This window comes from Hemitrygon akajei, chromosome 1 (genome assembly GCF_048418815.1).
Source record: "Hemitrygon akajei chromosome 1, sHemAka1.3, whole genome shotgun sequence".
Classification (NCBI taxonomy): Eukaryota; Metazoa; Chordata; class Chondrichthyes; order Myliobatiformes; family Dasyatidae; genus Hemitrygon; species Hemitrygon akajei.
In genome coordinates, this window is record NC_133124.1 from 134,279,846 (window position 1) to 134,300,959 (window position 21,114).

The 21,114-nt window shown below is 41.1% G+C and overlaps 1 protein-coding gene across 1 annotated transcript in view; it reads left to right on the forward strand.

Annotated features, from left to right (window-relative positions):
• The window catches only part of c1h18orf63 (chromosome 1 C18orf63 homolog), a 79,596-nt gene extending 59,013 nt beyond the window's left edge, over nt 1-20,583 (forward strand). The window contains exons 7-8 of the mRNA XM_073034612.1: nt 14,922-15,017; nt 20,054-20,583. Coding sequence (XP_072890713.1) covers nt 14,922-15,017; nt 20,054-20,227 — 270 coding nt within the window. The 3' untranslated portion in view covers nt 20,228-20,583. The remainder of the gene's footprint in view (nt 1-14,921; nt 15,018-20,053) is intronic.
• The last annotated feature ends 531 nt before the right edge of the window (nt 20,584-21,114 follow it).

The following is a 21,114-nucleotide window of genomic DNA, read 5'->3' on the forward strand; positions in this document are numbered from 1 at the left end:
TCCTAATAAAGTATAGCCGCTGTTTTGCATTCTTAATAACTACATCAATATGTTGGGACCAGGTTAGATCCTCAGAGATCTTGACATCCAGGAACTTGAAGCTGCTCACTCTCTCCACTTCTGAACCTTCTATGAGGATTTGTATGTTCCTTCATCTTACCCTTCCTGAAGTCCACAATCAGCTTTTTCGTCTTACTGGCATTACGTGCCAGGTTATTGCTGTGGTACCATTCCACTAGTTGGCAAATCTCACTCCTGTACGTCCACTCGTCGCCACCTGAGATTCTACCGACAATGGTTGTATCGTCAGCAAATTTATAGATGGTATTTGAGCTATGCCTAGCCACACAGTCATGTGTATATAGAGAGTAGAGTAGTGTGCTAAGCACACACCCCTGAGGTGCACCAGTCTTGTTCATCTGCAAGGAGAATATGTTATCACCAATCCACACAGACTGTGGTCTTCTGGTTTGGAAGTTGAGGATCCAGAGGGAGGTACAGAGGCCAGGTTCTGCAACCCAGCATTATGGGAATGATGGTGTTAAATGCTGAGCTATAGCCGATGAACAGCATCCTGACGTAGGTGCTTGTGCTGTCCAGGTGGTCTAAAGCCAAATGGAGAGCCATTGAGATTGTGACTGCCATTGACCTATTGTGACAATTCTTTAATTGTTTTTTTTAATCATTATGAAATCTTGACAATCTCTTTCTCAATTTATTCAAACCTTCAATTTCTGACTCAGTAGATTCAGTCAAGGAATTAGTTAACTGCCCTCCCAGCATCTTCTCTACAGATGTCGATTCATTTGTGAAAACGAAATGTTTATTCTAGGTGATTCCACTGTATAGACTTGGTGAAAACTTGGCTGATTTCACCAAATCTATACAGTGAAATCACCTAACATCTTTTCCCTCAATGAGGCCTCCTTATCTGAATCTATCTACCTCTGTCAACATTGCTAAGATAGTTCATTGACTCTTATTACCAAATCTAACCTTCGTCATTTCCTCCATTTCTGTGATTCCTTATTTGAACAACTCACTGTTTTCCATTAATCACTTCTTTTAAATCTTTGTTTTCAGATTCAGATTCAGTTTATTGTCATTTAGAAACCACAAATGCAATGCAGTTAAAAAATGAGACAATGTTCCTCCAGAATGATATCACAAAAGCATATGACAAAACAGACTACACCAGAAAATCCACATAACGTTTGGCAATCCCCAATCCAGAGTCCGGAGAGGCTGCTGCGTATTAATATCACACTACCGTCTTAGCGCGTTCCCCGGAAAGGAGCTCCAAATTCACCAGACAAATCAAGACCAAAAACTAAAGCTACAAGACCTGCACAAAACCACATAGTTACAACAGTGCGAACAATAGCATAATTGATAAAAAAAAAGACCATGGGCACAGTAAAAATAGTCCAAAGATGTTAAAGGACTATAAGTTCAAAAGAAATCACCACACAGTTTCCACAAGTCCCCAGGGTCCCAACAGACTCGCCATCCCATGCCGGCGGCAGAAGGGAATACCCCCGCTATGGACTTCCACGGCGCCGCCTGACTCAGCCTCGCAGACGCAGCACACACCAAAAGCAACCTGACCGCAGCGGACTCCGAGTCCGCCGAACCTCTGAGCCAACAACCATCCACTCCGGCACAGCTGCTCCGAGCACCATCCTCTGCCGAGCGTATTAAGATGGCCCCGCCAACGGCCATCGGCAACACGACCCCGAGGTCTGGGGGCCTGTTCTTCCCAGCAGAGACCTGGACCTCACAGCAGTAGCAGCAACGAAGAAGGTCTTCCTGGAGATTTCCCGATGTTCCTCCGTGCTCCCACGTCCGTTTTCAATCAATTATGATTGCGCACGACACCCCACTTCACAAATAACAGATAATCAGCTCCAGAGTGCCCGCTGCAAGCTGTGTCATGCCGCCATCTTGGAAATCAACTCCAATTCCATTATCAGTCACATTCCTAACCATGATATCTTCATAGTTTCTGAACTATAATTCAACCTTCAGCTCATTCATCAATAGGCTTCAATAGGCACATTTACTGTCAGAGAAATGTGTACAATATTCATTCTGAAATTCTTTTTCTTTGCAAATATCCATGAAAACGGAGGAGAGCCCCAACAAATGAATGACAGTTGCAGTACCCCAAAGACTACTCGTTCGCCTGGTATTTGACATACCACAGGCTCTCTCTCTCCCTAATAAGGGAAAAAGAGGTGTCCCCATTTCACAGCGAGAGGGGAGACATAACAAAGCAACTCGTTGATTTATGGTGTTAAAGGCTTATTGTGTCATTTTTTCCGACCTCTGTGCCCTTGGGTCTCTGGACACACAGCCAGCTCATTTCTTACAATCTTCCATCTCCCATGATGCATCAGGCGGCAGCACTGACCTTGAGTCCACCAGCCCTGCCAGAGCCACGAAAATCTGGCATCCTGAAGGCACACTAGTCTTCCAGGCTGCATCCTTGGCATTCGTGAGGCCCCAAAAGCGGGTCCCATTTTCACAAAGAACCAAAGTCCACGTGTAACTCCAGGTCAGGGTCTTCAAAGGAACCTTGAAAAGGAAAAAAAGAGATATCAAAGATAGAAATAGAGCTGTTCCCGAAGATGCAAGTAAAGGAGTTGTGTTAGGCGCCTTCATCCTTCTAAGCTCCTCCCTACTAGAAACACTGCTTTCTGATTCCCTATATAACCTTAGCTACCCATGTTCAGACCCATACCGTTTGATTTGCCAGGTCATGAGTCCTCACCACTTCCATCAGGTCATCAAATCTATATATATATTTCTGTCAGTGTTCGTATCCTTTTCACACTCCTAATCCCACCTCAGTGTCTGGACAGGATCAGCCAACACTTGGAGAGTCGATGTCTGATTTGGGACAGTCAGCATAGCTTTGTGGGTGGGAAATCATGTATGACAAATCTCAGAGTTCTTCAAAGAGGTAACCAAGAGGGCTGACAAGGGTAAAGTAGTAGACTTGGTCTATATAAACTTTAGCAAAGTCTCTGACAAGCCCTACATGGCACGCTACTCTGGAAAGTTAGATCGCATGGGATCCAAGGTTCATAATTGGCTCAGTACTAAGAAGCAGAAGCTGATGGTTGACGGTTGTTTCTGAGACTGGAGACTTGTGTCTAAGTGGTGTGCCACAAGAGCCTATGTTGTCACTAATTTATATAAATGATTGGATGTAAATGTACAAGCATAGTTCCTAAGTTTGTGGATGATACTAAAATAGATAGTGTTGTGGATAGTGTCTAAGGAGATATTACAAGGAAATCTTGGTCAGCTAAGTGTATGGGCTGAGGATTGGCAGATGGCTTTCTATCTAAATAAATCTGAAGTATTGCATTTTGCCATGCCCACACTTGGCTGATGCACATTCAAAGTTTGCTATCCTTGTGCTTAGCAATGTTTCAGGTTTCTCAGGTAAGCATTGTGGTCAACATCACTGTTGTTGCAAGTAAAACTTTCTACTTGACATATCTATTTTATTATTTCATACAAAATCCATTTGTTGCATCCTTATCACCATCTTGTAATTACTGTATATATGCATACATTACTGTTTCCTGCTGTAGTAATGCAGATGCAATTGGTAATGATGGAGAAGTACAGAGCCTGTGATTTGTTGTTTACTTAATTTTCAAATGGCATTTTCTGATTAAGTGGCTGAAGCTGCAATTGAACTCATTCAGGAGCATCTGTGATGTTGAACATCATGGAAGGAGCTTTAGTGAGGTGGTAATGCTGAAGGGCCAGGCAGCAGATGGTTAGGTGATGATTAGGAAAGCTTGAGGGTGTAAGAGGTTTCAGGATTCCCCTGTAACTAATCCCCTGAGTAACAGAAGAGCAGCAGCAGCTACATCTGTGGCACAATGACTGGCTCTGATGCACAGCAGGGGAGGGTGGATTCAAGAAGAGCAGTAATTATAGGGACTCGACCATTAGGGGACAGACAGAAGATGCTGTGGTGCAAATGTTGCCTGCAGGGTTCCAGTGTCATGGAAATCTCTGGCATTATCAAGGGGGAGGGTGACCAGCTAAAGGTTAATGTACAGAATGGTACTGATGGAAGAAAAAGCAACAAGGTTCTTGCAAGCTCAATATAGGGAGATAGAAAATTAAAAAGCAGGACCTCAACGGGTGTAATCTCTGCATTGTTCCCAATGTCACACACCGGTTTCTTCATCTCCACCGCAACTGTTCCCAGGAAGAGGCTTTCCTTTCCAGGACATCAGAGAGGTCCTCCTCCTTCGAAGTATAGGGTTTCCCCTTTCTCCATCATTGCTACTGCCCTCACACAAATCTCATTTCCCAGACATCTGCGCTCACCCCATCTTCCCACCGCTTTAACAGTGATAGAATTCCTATTGTCCTTACCTACAACCTTACAAGCTTCTGCTTCCAACACATCATTCTCAGCCACTGACTCCAAAGGGATCGTACCACCAAACATATACTACCTCTTTTCCCCCACCTTTCTGCTTTTCATAGGGATTGCTTCCTCCTAGATTCCCTTCTCCATTCTCCCCTTGCTACTAATTACCTACCAACACTTATCCTTGCAAGCAGCTGAAGTGCTGCACTTACCCATTCACCTCCTCCCTTCCTGGCCCCAAACAGTCCTTCCAGGTGAGGCAGCACTTCACCTGGGAATCTACTGGGCTCATCTATTGTATCTGATGCTCCTGATGTAACCTCCTCTGCACTGGTGAGTCCCAACATAATTTGGAAGACTGCTTTGTCAAGCACTGTCACTCCATCCACCAAAAGCAGAACTTCCCAGTGTCCCAACATTTTAATTCTAATTCCCATTCCCATTCTGACATCTCAGTACATGACCTCCTCTTGTGCCACAAGGCCACCCACAGTGTGGAGGAGCAACATCTCATATTCCTTTTCCAACCTGATGGCATAAAAATTGATTTCTCATCCTGGTTTAAAAAAGCCTTCTTCCTCCCCTCATCTTCAATTCCCCACTCTGGCCTCTTCCCTTTTTTCACCTGCCTATCACCTCCTCCTGAGTACCTTGCTCCTTCCCTTTCTCCTATTGTCCACTCTCCTTTCCTATCAGATTCCTTTATCTCCAGCCCTTTACCTTTCCCACTGATTTGGCATCACCTATCACCTTCTAGCTAGCCTCCTTCCTCTTCCCCCCCACTTTTTTATTCTGGCATCTTCCCGCTTCCTTCTCAGCCCTGATGAATCACCAACTGTTTATTCATTCCATAGATACTGCCTGGCCTGCTGAGTTCCTCCATCATTTTGTGTGTGTTGCTTTGGATTTCCAGCATCTTTAGAATGTTTGTGTTAATGCAATCATTTAGTTCTCTTTCACATCTGAACTTGTTAACATTTTTTTCTCACACCCTTCTGGACATAGACCTTAGAATCTTCAATGACTCCCATTCAATAGACAACTTCACTGAGAAACTGTTTGGCATTAGTGACTCAGATTTTTCTAATAGTTAAAATCATATTGATTATGGCAGTGAAGGAGTCCAATAGGTTTATACTGACTCTCTGTAGATCAATCTGCCAAGTTCCATTTGCCTAGTCTAAATTGTGGTTTATCCAATTGCTTATCCAATTTACTTTCAAAATCATTGGCCATTTCTCCTTTTACAAATCTCTTCAGTGGCAGATTTCAAATCATTGCCATTCACTGTGTAAATATGTTCTCTAGCTATCCACACAATTAATGCCGTTATTCATCTTATACACCTCTATCAGGTCACCTCTCATCCTCCATCACTCCAAGGAGAAAATGCCATGTTCACTCAACCTATTCTCATAAGGCATGCTCCTTGTAAGTCGCCTCTGCACTCTCTCTAAAGTATCCACATCCTTCCTTAGTGAGGTGACCAGAATTGAACACAGTACTCCAAGTGGAGTCTAACTAAGGTCTTGTATAGCTGTAACATTACCTCACTATTCTTGAACTCAGTACCACAGTTGATGAAGACCAACACACCATACTCCTTCTTAATGACACTGTCAACCTGCGCAGCAGCTTTGAGTGTCCTATGGACACGGATCCCAAGATCTCGCTGATTTACCACACTGCCAAGAGTCTTACCATTAATATTATATTCTTTCTTCAAATTTGACCTGCCGAAATGAACTATTTCACACTTTTCCTGGTTGAACTCCACCTGCCACTTCTCAGCCCAGTTCTGCATCCTACCAATGTCGCGTTGTAACCTCTGACAACCCTCCAGACTATCCACAACACCCCCAACTTTTGAGTCATTTACTAACGCACTCTTCTACTTCCTCATCTAGGTCATTTGTAAAAATCAAAACAGGAGGTGCCCCAGAACAGATCTTTGTGGAACACCACTGGTCACCATCCTCCATGCAGCCTCCACCCTTTGCCTTCTGTGGGCAAGCCAATTCTGGATCTACAGAGCAAAGTCTCCTTGGATCCTATGCCTCAATACTTTCTGAATGAGCCTTACATTGGGGAACCTTCATCAATGTGTTTTGTTACATCCTTAAAGAATTCAGTCAGGTTCATAAGGCATGACTTGCCCTTGACAAAGCCATGCTTACTGTCCCTAATCAGATTATGTCTCTCCAAGTGCTCATCAATCCTGCCTCTCAGGATCTTCTCTTAACAACTTGCCCACCACTAAAGTAAGACCCATTGGTCTATAATTTCTTGGGTTATCTCTACTCCCTTTCATGAATAGGTTAACAATGTTTTCAATCTTCCAATCCTCTGGTATTTCTCCCATCCTATTGATGATGCAAAGATCATTGCCAGAAGCTCAGCAATCTCCTCCCCCACTTCCCACAGTAGCTTGGGGTATATCTCAAATAAGAGAAAAGTTGCAGATGCTGGAAATCCATGCAACACACACAAAATGCTCAAAACATCAACTGTACTTTTTTCCATAGATGCAGCCTGGCCTGCTGAGTTCCTCCAGTATTTTGTGTGTGTTGTTGGAGTATATCTCATCCAGTCCCAGCAACTTATCTAACTTAATACCTGTCAAAAGTTCCAGCACATCCTCTTTCTTAATGTCTATACATTCAAGCGTTTCAGTCTGCTGTAAGTCTATCCCACAATTGCCAAGGTTCTTTTCACTGGTGAATACTGAAGTAAAGTATTGCTTGGGGTTTGCCAAGGCCTTCTCCTGGCTCCTTCTAGCTCTCCCAGTTTCATCCTTGAGCTCCTTCCTGGCACCCTTGTAATTTTCTAAGGCTCTAACAGTACCTAGTTTCTTGAACCTTTCATAAGTTTTTCTCTTTTTCTTAACTAAATTTTCTATATCCTTTGTACGCCATTATTCCTTTACCCTACCATCCTTTCCCTGCCTCAATGGAACATACTTATGCAGAATGCTATGTAAGTGTTCCCTGAACATTTGCCACATTTCTGCCTTGCATTTCCCAGAGAACATTTGCTCCCAATTTATGTTCCCAAGTTCTTGCCTAATAGTATCATAGATAGATAGATAGATAGATAGATACTTTATTCATCCCCATGGGGAAATTCAACTTTTTTTTCCAATGTCCCATACACTTGCTGTAGCAAAACTAATTACATACAATACTTAACTCAGTAAAAAAAAATATGATATGCATCTAAATTACCGTCTCAAAAAGCATTAATAGCTTTAAAAAGTTCTTAAGTCCTGGAGGTAGAATTGTAAAGCCTAATGGCATTGGGGAGTATTGACCTCTTCATCCTGTCTGAGGAGCATTGCATCGATAGTAACCTGTCACTGAAACTGCTTCTCTGTCTCTGGATGGTGCTATGTAGAGGATGTTCAGAGTTATCCATAATTGACCGTAGCCTACTTAGCGCCCTTCGTTCAGCTACCGATGTTAAACTCTCCAGTACTTTGCCCACGACAGAGCCCGCCTTCCTTACCAGCTTATCAAGACGTGAGGCGTCCCTCTTCTTAATGCTTCCTCCCCAACACGCCACCACAAAGAAGAGGGCGCTCTCCACAACTGACCTATAGAACATCTTCAGCATCTCACTACAGACATTGAATGACACCAGCCTTCTTAGGAAGTACATTCGACTCTGTGCCTTCCTGCACAAGGCATCTGTGTTGGCAGTCCAGTCAAGCTTCTCGTCTAACTGTACTCCCAGATACTTGTAGGTCTTAACCTGCTCCACACGTTCTCCATTAATGATCACTGGCTCCATATGGGGCCTAGATCTCCTAAAGTCCACCACCATCTCCTTGGTCTTGGTGATATTGAGACGCAGGTAGTTTGAGTTGCACCATATCACAAAGTCCTGTATCAGTTTCCTATACTCCTCCTCCTGTCCATTCCTGACACACCCCACTATGGCCGTGTCATCAGCGAACTTCTGCACATGGCAGGACTCTGAATTATATTGGAAGTCTGATGTGTACAAGGTGAACAGAACCGGAGAGAGTACGGTTCCCTGCGGCGCCCCTGTGCTGCTGACCACCGTGTCAGACCTAGTCTCCCAACCGCACATACTGAGGTCTATCTGTCAAGTAGTCCACTATCCAATCCACCATGTGAGAGTCTACTCCCATCTTACCATATTACCTTCTACCCCAATTAAATGTTTTCCCAAGTTGTCCGCTTCTGTACCTCTCTAGCACTATGGTAAAGGTGATAGACCTTCCTGAATAAACCTAACAAATTCCAACACATCTAAACCCCTTGCTCTGAGGAGATGCCAGTCCATATTAGGACATATCACCCATCACAGCAACCCTATTATTATTGCGCCGTTCTAGAATCTGTCTCCCTATTTGCTACTCAATGTCTCTATTACTATTGGGGGGCGGTCTATAAAAACACTTAGTGGAGTTATTGCCCCCTTTCTGTTTCTGACTGCCACCCACAATCCCTTCATGACTTCCTCCTTTTCTGCAGCCCGACACTATCCCTGATTAGCAATGACATGGCCCCAACTTTTTTGCCTCCCTCCCTGTCCTTTTTGAAACATCTAAAGCCTGACACATTCAGCAGCTATTCCTGCCCCGAGACATCCAAGTCTCTGTAATGGCTACAACATCATAGTTCCACGTATTGAAACATGCTCTAAGTTCATCTGCCTTGTTTATGATACTCCTTGCATTAACATAGACACATCTCAAACCATCACACTGAGTGTATCTTTGCTCTATCATCTACCTATCCCTCCTCACAACCTCCCTACAAGCTGTCTCTACTTGTGTGCCAACTGCCCTATCCTCTGCCTCTTCACTTTGGTTCCCACCCCCTTGCAAATCTAGTTTAAACCGTCCCCAACAGCATTAGCAAACTCCATCCCAGGATATTGGTTCCCCTCCAGTTCAGGTGCAACCTGCCCCACTTGTACAAGGTCACCCCTTCCCTAGAAAAGTTTCCATTGATCCAAGAACTTGAAACCTTGCCCCTTGCAGCCACTCATTCATCTGTGCTATCTTACTGTTATGACCTTCCCTAGCTTGTGGCACCGGGAGTAATCTGGAGATTACCACTCTGGAGGTACTGCTCTTCATCCTCCTTCCTAACTCCCTGAACTTATTGCTCAGGACCTCTTCCCCTCTCCTGCTTACATCATTGGTATCAACATGTACTATGACCTCCAGCTGGTCACCCTTCCCTTCAAGAGTATATTCTGCAATTGCTCAGAGATATCCTGGACCTTAGCACCTGGGAGGCAACACACTATCCTGGCGTCTCTTTTGCTGCCGCAGAATCTCCTATCTGTCCCCCTAACTATTGAGTCCCTTATGACTATTGCTCCACCTGACTTCACCCTACCCTTCTGAGGCTCAAAGACGAAAATAGTGCTATTAGTCTGGCTGCTGCTGCCTTGCCCAGATAGGTCATCTCCCTCAGCAGTATCCAAAGGGGTATACCTGTTGCTGAGGGGAATGGCCATCTCAATCACAATAAATTTGCATTAATAAAGAGACAGCTGTACTGCACTCTGCATACTGCTCACAGTTCCATCTGCAACTAAAGCAGAATTAAAATGGCAATAGCCTAAGCTTGATGGTCCTTCTCCAGAATTATGTTGCCTTCCAGGCACCACGTTACCAAAGGCATATAAAGCCACAAAACCCAAGACCTTTCACACCCTGGTTTCACAGGGAGGCATATTCTTATGAACAATTCTCATGGAGCTAAGTTCTACACTTTGCAATTTCCACAGTTAACAGTGATTTTATTTTAGACTTCCTAATTCAAGTACAAGTTGCATACATGCCTGCATTGCTATGATGGTCAAGGGTAATCTCTAGCCTCAAGATCATTCCAGTCCTTAGATGCTCATGTCTGTCATAATTTGCTGATTACTGCTACACTGGGGACAAGTTGAAGCCTTAAAGCAACCAGGTCAGACATGGATATTTGTGATGTTGCAGGCTACACCAAATTACAGACAGTAATACAGAACACACTAATACAAAATATAGACACTACTTATAATCATTACAACTGCCATTCTCAACAAACATTCTGAATGGGAGAATTACACATGCTTCTTATATGAGCATTGCTGACATTGAGAGCTTCAGGTTCCTATGAGTGAATATAACCAGAAAGTTCACCAAGGCCTCTACTTCCTCGAATACTTCCTAAAGTAAACTTGGCCTGTCCCTTTTGACCCTCACCATGTTTGATAGATGCACTGTAGAAAATAAACACTGGGGAAAAGCTACAAACCTTGAAAGAATGTGCCACCAGGATCAACAACAGCTTCTATCCCATTATTATAATAGCTCTGTGCAATGGTAAGATGGACAGTTGACCTCACAATCTACCTCATTGTGGCCTGCACTGTACTACTTCTGCATTCATCCAACACTACCCCAATTTTCTGTTATAATGAAATGATCCGTATGGATAGTATACAAAAAAAAAAGTTCTCACAGTACCTCATTACATGTGATGATAAACCAATTTATCAATTTGTATCATAGAGCATCAGAGGACCTTTCTAATGGTAAATTCCAGATATACTGACATCTTGCCTAAATATTCATTATTAGCTTGTCACACCTTTGTCTCCTTTGAAGGATGGATTTTGGGGGAACATGGTTATCCACCACCTTAAATGGATATTCATTATACTCACAACTGCAAAGTTCTATCGAGGAATATTACACACACAATTACTATCCAAGTGCCACAATAGGGCTGCTGAAAACATGGTTTGTGTTGTCTGTATGATTACTATTACTCCTGTTACGTACCCCGTAACTGGGTCACTTACCAGCAAAGATAGAGAGGTCCGTTGAAGTCTGATGGTACTATTTTTAAAAGTATTTATTGATAAAGGGGCACAAAAATAAGATTAATGCAAACATACAGATAATATACGTCATCAATACTAAATCTAAAAGCGCGGGTATAATAATAATCAATAAGAAATAGCTCTATCGTCTAGGGGATAATGTATTGTCCGATGGAAATATAACAGTCACTGTTAGTTCGTTCAAGCTGCAGCGTTTTGGGTTTAAGAGAGACGGTTTAAACTTGCCCAGGTCTTTTATGATGCCAATCCGTTTGAGTCGGGGGAGTTGGTTTCCCCGTTGTTAGCTAAAAGCCGTTTTCCATGGTACCAGCCACCAGTCCCAGGCAACGGAACTGAACGCACGTGGCCTCCTTCAAATGGCTTCCCGCTATTACGGGATCGCTAGCGTTTCTTCTGGTGCGTCTGAGGGGCTGTTCCCACAGACCCTCTTTTTATCCTGACTCACAGGGGCTCAGGTGTCAGTCAGGTTGGGGATGATGCAATCCCTCCACCAACCTCCTCCTTGGTTCATTGCCTGGGGCGTCGATGCATCGTCCAGGATGCAATACACAAGTCCGTCTCCAAGAGACAATAGCCGGCATCAATGGGTCCGCCTCTCGGAGGCCAAGGCACATTCCAACGCCTTGTGGATTCGGCATGTCTCTCTCTCATTTCCTGGGTCTCCTGAATTGACTCAATAGTGATCTTGCGATTCTCACAAAGGAGGGGGCTACCCTCGCACCCTTCGGCCCATCAGAGCTGTGGTACATTCATAACACTTCATAGTAGTCAAGCTGTCTTTTCTTGCACTGATCTGTGTATTGAATAATTTGACCATCAAGCAAACTCACCATTACCTGCCAAAATAGGGTAAGTCATAAAACCAACAGCCAAGACAGCAGAATCTGTAGGGTAAAGGAACATGGAGGAACTGCAGCAAGAAGAAAATCAGGACAAAGAGCCAATCAGTTTATATCCTCAACAACAGAGCCTCCATGGCATTTAAAGAGATTGGGTTTATTTGTCACATGCACATTGAAACATCGAGTGAAATGCGTAATTTGAATGAAATCAAATTGGTGAGGATTGTAATGGGCAGCTCACAAGTGTCATCACATTTCCAGTGCCAACAGAGCATACCCACAACCCACTATCCCTAACCTTATGTCTTTGGAATGTGGGAGGAAACAGGAATACCCAGAGGAAACTCTTGTAGTCATAGGGAGAATGTACAAACTCCTTACAGGCAGTGGTGGGAATTAAACCCTGATCAGTGAATGCTGACGCTGTGAAGCAATACGCTAACCACTACGTTACTATGCCATTCTAAATTCTGTAAAGATTCTCTTATTGCCCAAGAGCATAGAGTACTCTTATATGTTCATCCATATCTGTTTTAAATCATTCTGTATCATAGTTCTCATTAATTTTATTTTCTTGCATTACACAAATGGATAAATAAATAAACACCCACTTGTATAATATCAGATAACCTTTCCTGTTAAATTCAAAAGAGATTGTTTTCATTTCTTTGATGTTTTACTTGAGCCCCATAATATCCATCTACTTTTGCATATCCATTCTAAAATCAATCACACTTGTTTAGTCATTTAAATCACTGCAGTGTCATAGTCTTTTTTTGTAATTTTTTATTGAAGTTCATCATCAAACAAACATTTCCATAAGATGTATTTCAGACATTGAACATATATATCATATAATCATATATATCACAAATCTCCACAAAGTATTTATCTGGGGTATACACTTATAGAAAAGAGTGGAAAGAAAAAACAAGCAAAAGGAAAAAGCTATGTACTTGATAGAGCTATTTAGAAAAGCATATAATTCAGATAATGGTAGTAGAATCATTTCAAGCATGTATAAGGGGTTGTCAAATCTTAAAACGCATTCGACTTTATACATTAAAACAAAATGGGAGAAGGAAGGAGGGATAATTATATCTGAGGAAGAATGGACAATAATATGGAGGTATCAATGGAAGTGTACCAGTTCACAGAAATGGAGGGAGTTTGGATGGAAAAACTTGATAAAATATTTTATTACACCCTCTCAGAAATCCCATTATGATAGTAACCTCCCTGTTTGCTGGAGAAATTCTGGAAATCAAAATGTAAATCATTATCATATTTTTTGGGACTGCCCTGTTATCAAAGACTATTGGAGGGGGATACACAATGCCCTGCAAGACATCTTTAAGTGCAGTGTCATAGTCTTCAGTTAATATAATACTACTTAATTGCTTTTTATCTTTATAGAGCAGTCTTAATGAAATTGATGAAGGGTCTCAGCCTGAAATGTCGACTGTTTACTCTTTTCCATAGACGCTACCTGGCCTGCTGAGTTCCTCCAGAATTTTGTGTGTGTTAATGAAACTATTATTGTTTACTGAAAGTAAGTTAAGTTTAAAATGACCACAAACACTGTGCTGTAAACAGCAGGCTGAAACTCTCATTTTAGTTGTCAGTGTCAGGCAGATATTGAAAATATCTTATTTAGAACCAAATAATTAGTCAGGATTTTCATCAACATCAAAGCTTGCCAAAATATGAATGTAATTCCTCATTGTCTATGTATTACCTTCACTTTTCCAGACTTTTCAATTGCCAGATGTGGTTAATATGGATATTAATGAACAGAACAAAATGAAATAGCAGAGCTGTTCAATTAGGTCAGAAGAAAACTTCAAGTCTCTTCTTGAAATACTTAGGCAGTAGATGTCAATGATGATAATTTCACTTGATGAAGAAATGTACTCATTGGTTTTATTTAAAATTGCAATTGTACCTCAACATTGTAGTCCATTTGGCAGATCAGTCTGTAAAACTAGAAACCTAAGATTAAATATTGATATCTCTCATGAGTCATAATGTTTACACAAAATTGTATAAAAGAAATACATTATACCTATGTAACAATCTGCTATAAGCAGATATGTCTATCTCTAACCTTATGAAATTCTTATCCCAACAATGTCTTTTGAATGGCAGACATTTCTCAAGTAGCTGGACATGAAGCATGGATTGATGTTTGCAATCCTGCATGTCATTTCAAAATTGAGATTACTTTTCCAAAAGCATCTCAGCTGACAATAAAACACAAAATAGTCCAACACTGGTCAAACCTTTCAAGTCATGATGTTGTGTTCATAATGATTATGAGCTTAGACTTGCCATAGTATCACTTGATGCTATTGTTGGATTTATAGGAGGATAATGTATAGTAGGTCATTATTATAAGCATCTCAGCCATCTGCATGCATCTCCTCCTGTTATTGCTAACATTGTCATCACACTCTGAGAGCTGACAACACTGCTGAAAGCGGCAGCACTGATTATTGTCTGTTGCCAGACTCCTCCGTTTCCATCAGATTCTCTTATGCTCCCAGCCCTAACTTTGTTTGACTTGCTCTACAAATTTAATTTGTGTCTAACACAGGCAAATAAACTTTTTTTTTGGTTGGCAGACCTACGTTCTAGCGATCTGGTAGTTTGTGTTGGTCCTAACTTGAAATAAAGTCTGAAATCTCATTAAAGCAGCATTTATGTTAGCTCTAGTATTGTTTGACTTTAATCTGAGCAACCATCATTTATTCACCCCCACCCCTGCATTAAAAAAATCTTCCTTTTTTGTGGTTTCTCAGAAACAGGAGAAAGTATCCGATTCAAAACCTAAGAAACCCAAGACCAAGCCAGTTATCCAGGATGTTGATGTGGAAAAGCATGCAAAAAATGATCAGGTTTTTGAGAAATACTTTGAAACTTAAAATTTCCATTGAAACTTTAATCAACTATGAAAGTATATGTAGATCAGAAGAGACTTTTGCATATAATTAATAGGACAATTGCAGTAATTAAATATCTCAGAATTTTCTAATTACAATTGATATCTCTTGTGTATAAGGTATCAGAAATCAGGTCAATCAAAAAGGTTAAAGCATATTTTAACAGTGCAGTGATCATGCTGTGAGCCAGGATGCTAACTTATTCCTTAAAGCTGCCTGCTACATTTCATTTAAAGCAGCATTGCTTTTACTGTTGCCTCGTGTTGTCATTTTTATGAGTGAAAGCAGCAGGGAACAAATCTGCTTCCTCAGCCTCTCTGTTACCTCTGACAATCTTTGACTGTCCACTAAACACCCAAGCTTGGTGTCAACCACAGAGGTCATGCAATATTTCCCATCTGAAGACCTGGCCAAAAGTCCACAGAATCTTGATTTTAATACTACCTCCCTCCTATGCAGCATAGTCTGGGCCTTGGATGTGACCTCATTACTGACACCCTTCCTTTCCAGGTCACTGATACTGAAATACTCTTTATGCGTTGTGGTGTACTATCGACTATCAACAGTCTTTTTGACCCTCTTGGATTTGCTGCTCCAGTCAGTATCCAGGGATGTTTCATGTTAAGAGAGTTGACCTTGGACACTTGTGGAAGACATGTCCCACTCCCTAAAGAGAAACATGAGCAGTGGCAGCAGTAGTGTTCTTCCCTTAAGGATCTTAAAAGTTGGAAGATTCCAAGAACCTGCACAACAATTCTGCTATCTGCAGCTCAAAAGAAAGAGGTCAACATTTCCTATGATGCATCAATTAAAGCTATTAGTGTTGTTGCATATCTGAAGGTCACAGATGCTGCTGGGTATAGTTAAGTTGGATCCTGGGCAAGCCAAAGCTTGCTCCAAACCAGATCTCATCATACCAAGGCTTGAACTTGGAGCTGCTGTTCTAGCAGTTGAGATGACAGAGATGATAACTGAAGATCTGGACACAGAAATAGATGAATTCAAGTTCTTTACCAACAACAAGGTTGTGTTCGGTTATATATTTAATGAAACAAGGAGATTCTATGTTCATATACATAATAAATTCCAACGTGTCAGACAATCAACTTAGAAGAGCAAATGAAACTATGTTCCTACTGATCTCAACCTGGCTGATCATGCCACAAGAGGGTTCCAAGCTGATCAGCTCACCCTCTTTTCATGGATAACTGGCCCTGTATTTCTTGCTGATCTCTTCCAGGAACATCATCAAAGCTGGTATTTTCGATGTGAAAACAGTTAAGCAGTAAGACTGTTTTCAAGGCTAGTCTTTGAAACTATCCATCTTTATCAAAGACTTAATCAAATGATCCTTGGACTTTTACTTTCAATATTTCAATCGTTAAGCTTGACATCCTATGGATGCCAGATGGGGTGGGGAAGTGGGGTTGTTAGGTCCTCCAGAGGAGCAGTTCATTTTGTATGGATATCACTTCTAGTACGTAAGCTGTTTTAAAGTAATTGCCTGCGCTGGTTAATTTGGATTAATTTTTGAAGCACACGGTAAAAAGACATCGATCTCCATTCTCTCTTCATTTGCCCTTAAAACAGCAGTAGTGTACCAATAGTGACCAAGTGTAATGTATTGAAGTTTGCTGATGATACTAAATTGAGTGGAAAAGCAAATTGTGAAGAAAATATGGAGAGTCTGAAGGGAGATTAAGTTAAGTGAGTGGGCAAGGGTCTGGCAGATGGAGTACAATGTTGGTAAATGCGAAGTCATCCACTTTGGAAGGAAAATGGAAGAGCAGATTATTATTTAAATGGTAAAAAAATTGCAGCATGCTGCTATGCAGAGGGACTTGAGGATGGTTGTGCATGAATCACAAAAGGCTGGTTTTCAAGTGCAACTATCAAGAAGGCAAATGGAATGTTCATTGCTAGAAGGATTAATTTAAGAGCAGGGATGTCATGCTGCAACTATACAGGGTACTGGTGAGGCTGCACCTGGAGTACTGTGTGCAGTTCTGGTCTCCGTACTTGAGGAAGGATGGCTTTGGAGACAGTGCAGAGGAGGTTCACCAGGATGGTTCCAGAGATAAGGGGGTTAGACTAAGAGGAGAGATTGAGTGACCTGGGACTGTACTTGCTGGAATTCAGAAGAATGAGAGGAGATCTTATTGAAACAAATAATACTATGAAAGGGATAGATAAGATAGAGGCAGCAAAGTTGTTTCCACTGGTAGGTGAGACTAGCACTAGGGGACATAGCCTCAAGATTTGGCAGAGTAGATTTAAGACACAGATGAGGAGGAACTGCTTTTCCCAGAGAGTGGTGAATCTGTGGAATTCTGTGCCCAATGAAGCAGTGGAGGCTCCTCAGTACATATACTTAAGACAAGGTTGGATAGATTTTTGCATAGTAGGGCTATTAAGAGTTATGGGGAAAAGGAAGGTAGATGGAGATGAGTCCATGGCCAGATCAGCCATGGTCTATATTGAATGGCAGAGCTGGCTTGACAAGCCAGATGGTCTACTCCTGCTCCTATTTCCTATGTCCTTATGTTAATATCTGTGAGAGTTAAGCTTTGCTAATACTAGTAAACATTTAGTAGATATATTTTGAAGGAAGTATTGTTTTTATTGCTTACTGTTATCAAGATATTGTTGCGCTATGAGCTTACTTTTGTTTACACAGCATAGTTATGAAGTGTGTGTGTGTGTGTGTGTTACCTTGGTTCACACCAGTTGTGAGAATAATCAACAGTATTACTATATTCAGGCGTGTGACTATTCTATATTGAATTCTGCAGTTTCACAAGATAGATCTCATTAAAATTCCTGAAGAAAGCTTCTGTCTTGAGTGATTTTTGAGAAACTGTTTAACTCACTGCATAACCTTGTACATATGCACAAACCTTGCACAAACTAACGGAGATGGGAGTAGACTCTCACATGGTGGCTTGGATAGTGGACTACTTGACAGATAGACCTCAGTATGTGCGGTTGGGAGACTGTAGGTCTGACACGGTGGTCAGCAGCACAGGAGCGCCGCAGGGGACCGTGCTCTCTCCGGTCCTGTTCACCCTGTACACATCAGACTTCCAATATAACTCGGAGTCCTGCCATGTGCAGAAGTTCGCTGATGACACGGCCATAGTGGGGTGTGTCAGGAATGGACAAGAGGAAGAGTATAGGAAACTGATACAGGACTTTGTGATATGGTGCAACTCAAATTACCTGCGTCTCAATATCACCAAGACCAAGGAGATGGTGGTGGACTTTAGGAGATCTAGGCCTCATAAGGAGCCAATGATCATTAATGGAGAATGTGTGGAGCAGGTTAAGACCTACAAGTATCTGGGAGTGCAGTTAGACGAGAAGCTAGACTGGACTGCCAACACAGATGCCTTGTGCAGGAAGGCACAGAGTCGACTGTACTTCCTTAGAAGGTTGGCGTCATTCAATGTTTGTAGTGAGATGCTGAAGATGTTCTATAGGTCAGTTGTGGAGAGCGCCCTCTTCTTTGTGGTGGCGTGTTGGGGAGGCAGCATTAAGAAGAGGGACGCCTCACATCTTAATAAGCTGGTAAGGAAGGCGGGCTCTGTCGTGGGCACAGAACTGGAGAGTATGACATCAGTAGCAGAGCAAAGGGCGCTGAGTAGGCTACGGTCAATCATGGAAAACCCTGAACATCCTCTGCATAGCACCATCCAGAGACAGAGAAGCAGCTTCAGCGGCAGGTTGCTATTGATGCAATGCTCCTCAGACAGGATGAAGAGATCATTACTCCCCAATGCCATTCGGCTTTACAATTCAAACGCCAGGGGTAGGATATGTTAAAGTGCCGGGGTCAGGACTGAGCTTAAGTTACCATTCAATGTATTTCTTAGTAAACTATTTAAGAACTTTTTAAAAGCTATTTATTAATGCTTTTTGAGAGGGTGATTTTAGATGCGTATTTATATTGAGTTAAGTATTGTATGTAATTAGTTTTGCTACAATAAGTGTATGGGACATTGGAAAAATGTTGAATTTCCACATGGGGATGAATAAAGTATCTATCTATCTATCTATCTATATGCACTGCAAGGGCAATAGGTTATCTGTTCTATTTAGCTTACTGATTTTGTTTCGTTTCAGTAAAAATATCAAAGCAGTGGAAAATATGTAAAAACTATCTGATTTTATGCAAGGGCATGTTTATACATTTATTCACTTGTGTATTTTAAATAAATAAGATCGAAGTTTATAAATCCAGACTGATTTAAAGCATAAAAAGTACATTTAAGGTGGGGAAATAAACATCTTTGGACAATAAGGTCAAATCATTGGGTATATTTAAAGCAGAGATTGACAGGTTACAGGAAGAAAGCAGGAGAATAGGGTTGAGAAGGAATTGGAGAGAATGAGAAATGAGTGAAAAACTGCATAGAACACATGATATAACGATGTTAAATGGCAAAGCACGGTTAAAGTTCTTTCATTTCTGCTGCTGCTACAGCTGTTTTGCTTTCTTGGATGAGTAATGTTTTTATAGTTCTAATGCAAAACAATGACTAGTACATTAGAGGGGATTGTATGGAGAGTGAGGGATGTGATTGAAGGTCATTGTAGAATGCAAGGAGTTTTTAAAGTAGAACTTCTATTACAAAATCAGCAAAAGATCAATGGAAGCTTTAGTGAAATAATCTGAATGACTCTGCTTCTTGAGTTTCCATCAACATTCAATATTAGATGTGGAAAATTTACTTTTAGAATTGCTATACTGATGTAAAGAGGAGAAATAAAAGTGACTTACTCTGGTAAATGGATGTTTCAAGTTGGATATTGTGGAGTATCCATTTAATATGTGGTGATAATGAGCACTGAAGGTTCTTTAAGCCTCTTAATGTAAATTTTGCAAAATTATTTTTTCCTTTTTGAAATTTAATTATACAATTGAACAATTAGATAATGATTTAAAAACTGGAAAAATAGTTTTGGTCATCTCACTTTATTTGTCTCTACAGCTGTTTAAAGTAAATAGTGCTACTCTCCAATCCTGGCTAAAGTGTCGTGGTGTTTCTGTGAGAACAAGGGACAAAAAGGAGCAGCTGGTTTCCAAAATTATGGAATTCATCAAAGGTCCACAGAATGAATTTGGAAATATCTGTCCAGTAGATGCTCTACATAGGGTAGAATAGTATAAGTTATATATTTCGTTCATTTCTGACTGTCAGTAAGTTTTAGCATATGCTACTTGTCCAACTGTTGGCTTTAATATCCAGTTGCCATCTAATTTATTCAGAATTTGACAAAAGTAGTTAATAAATTAATGTTATCTGGCAGTAAGTAAGGTATTCAGTGACTTTGTACCCAGTTATAGTAACTATTGTGAAATTCATTGGTAATCATTCTCTAATCTTTATTGTTAAGTTTGATTAATAGGAATGGTGCCAAGTCAATGAAAACTCTCATAGGCTCTCATATTGTTAAGTAATTAACAAATTTATGGTTGTTATGGTGATGCACATAGAAATGGTTGTAGGTATAATTTGATATCTTTTCAATTCAATTTAAATTAAAGATTTATTTTAACATATTTCTATTTACTGACCATTTATTTTCATAGTCTGAAATTAAAGGTGTAATATACACTGACAAAATTACAATGAACAATTTAATTAATTTTGATGTCAATTTTAACAGATTCCACTAGATTGAAGTAGGTGATAAACAAATTTACATTCAGTTAGGTTTTCCCTTCCTTTGAGTCTAAAAAATGATTCCAGTAAGTTATTAGATGAAAATAAATAAAACTGTGGATGGTAGGCATGAGCAATGCAATACATATCATAGATTCACAGATAAGTACAGAACAGAAACAGGCCCTTCAGCCTATCTAGTCCATGCCAAACCATTTAAACTGCCCACTCCCATCAACCTGCAGTGGGACCATAGCTCACCATGCTCCTACCATCCATGTACCTATCCAAGCTTCTCTTAAACATTGAAATTGAGTTTGCATACACTACTTGTGCTAACAGTTTGTTCCACACTCTCACGCCTTCTGAGAGAAGAAGCTTCCCTT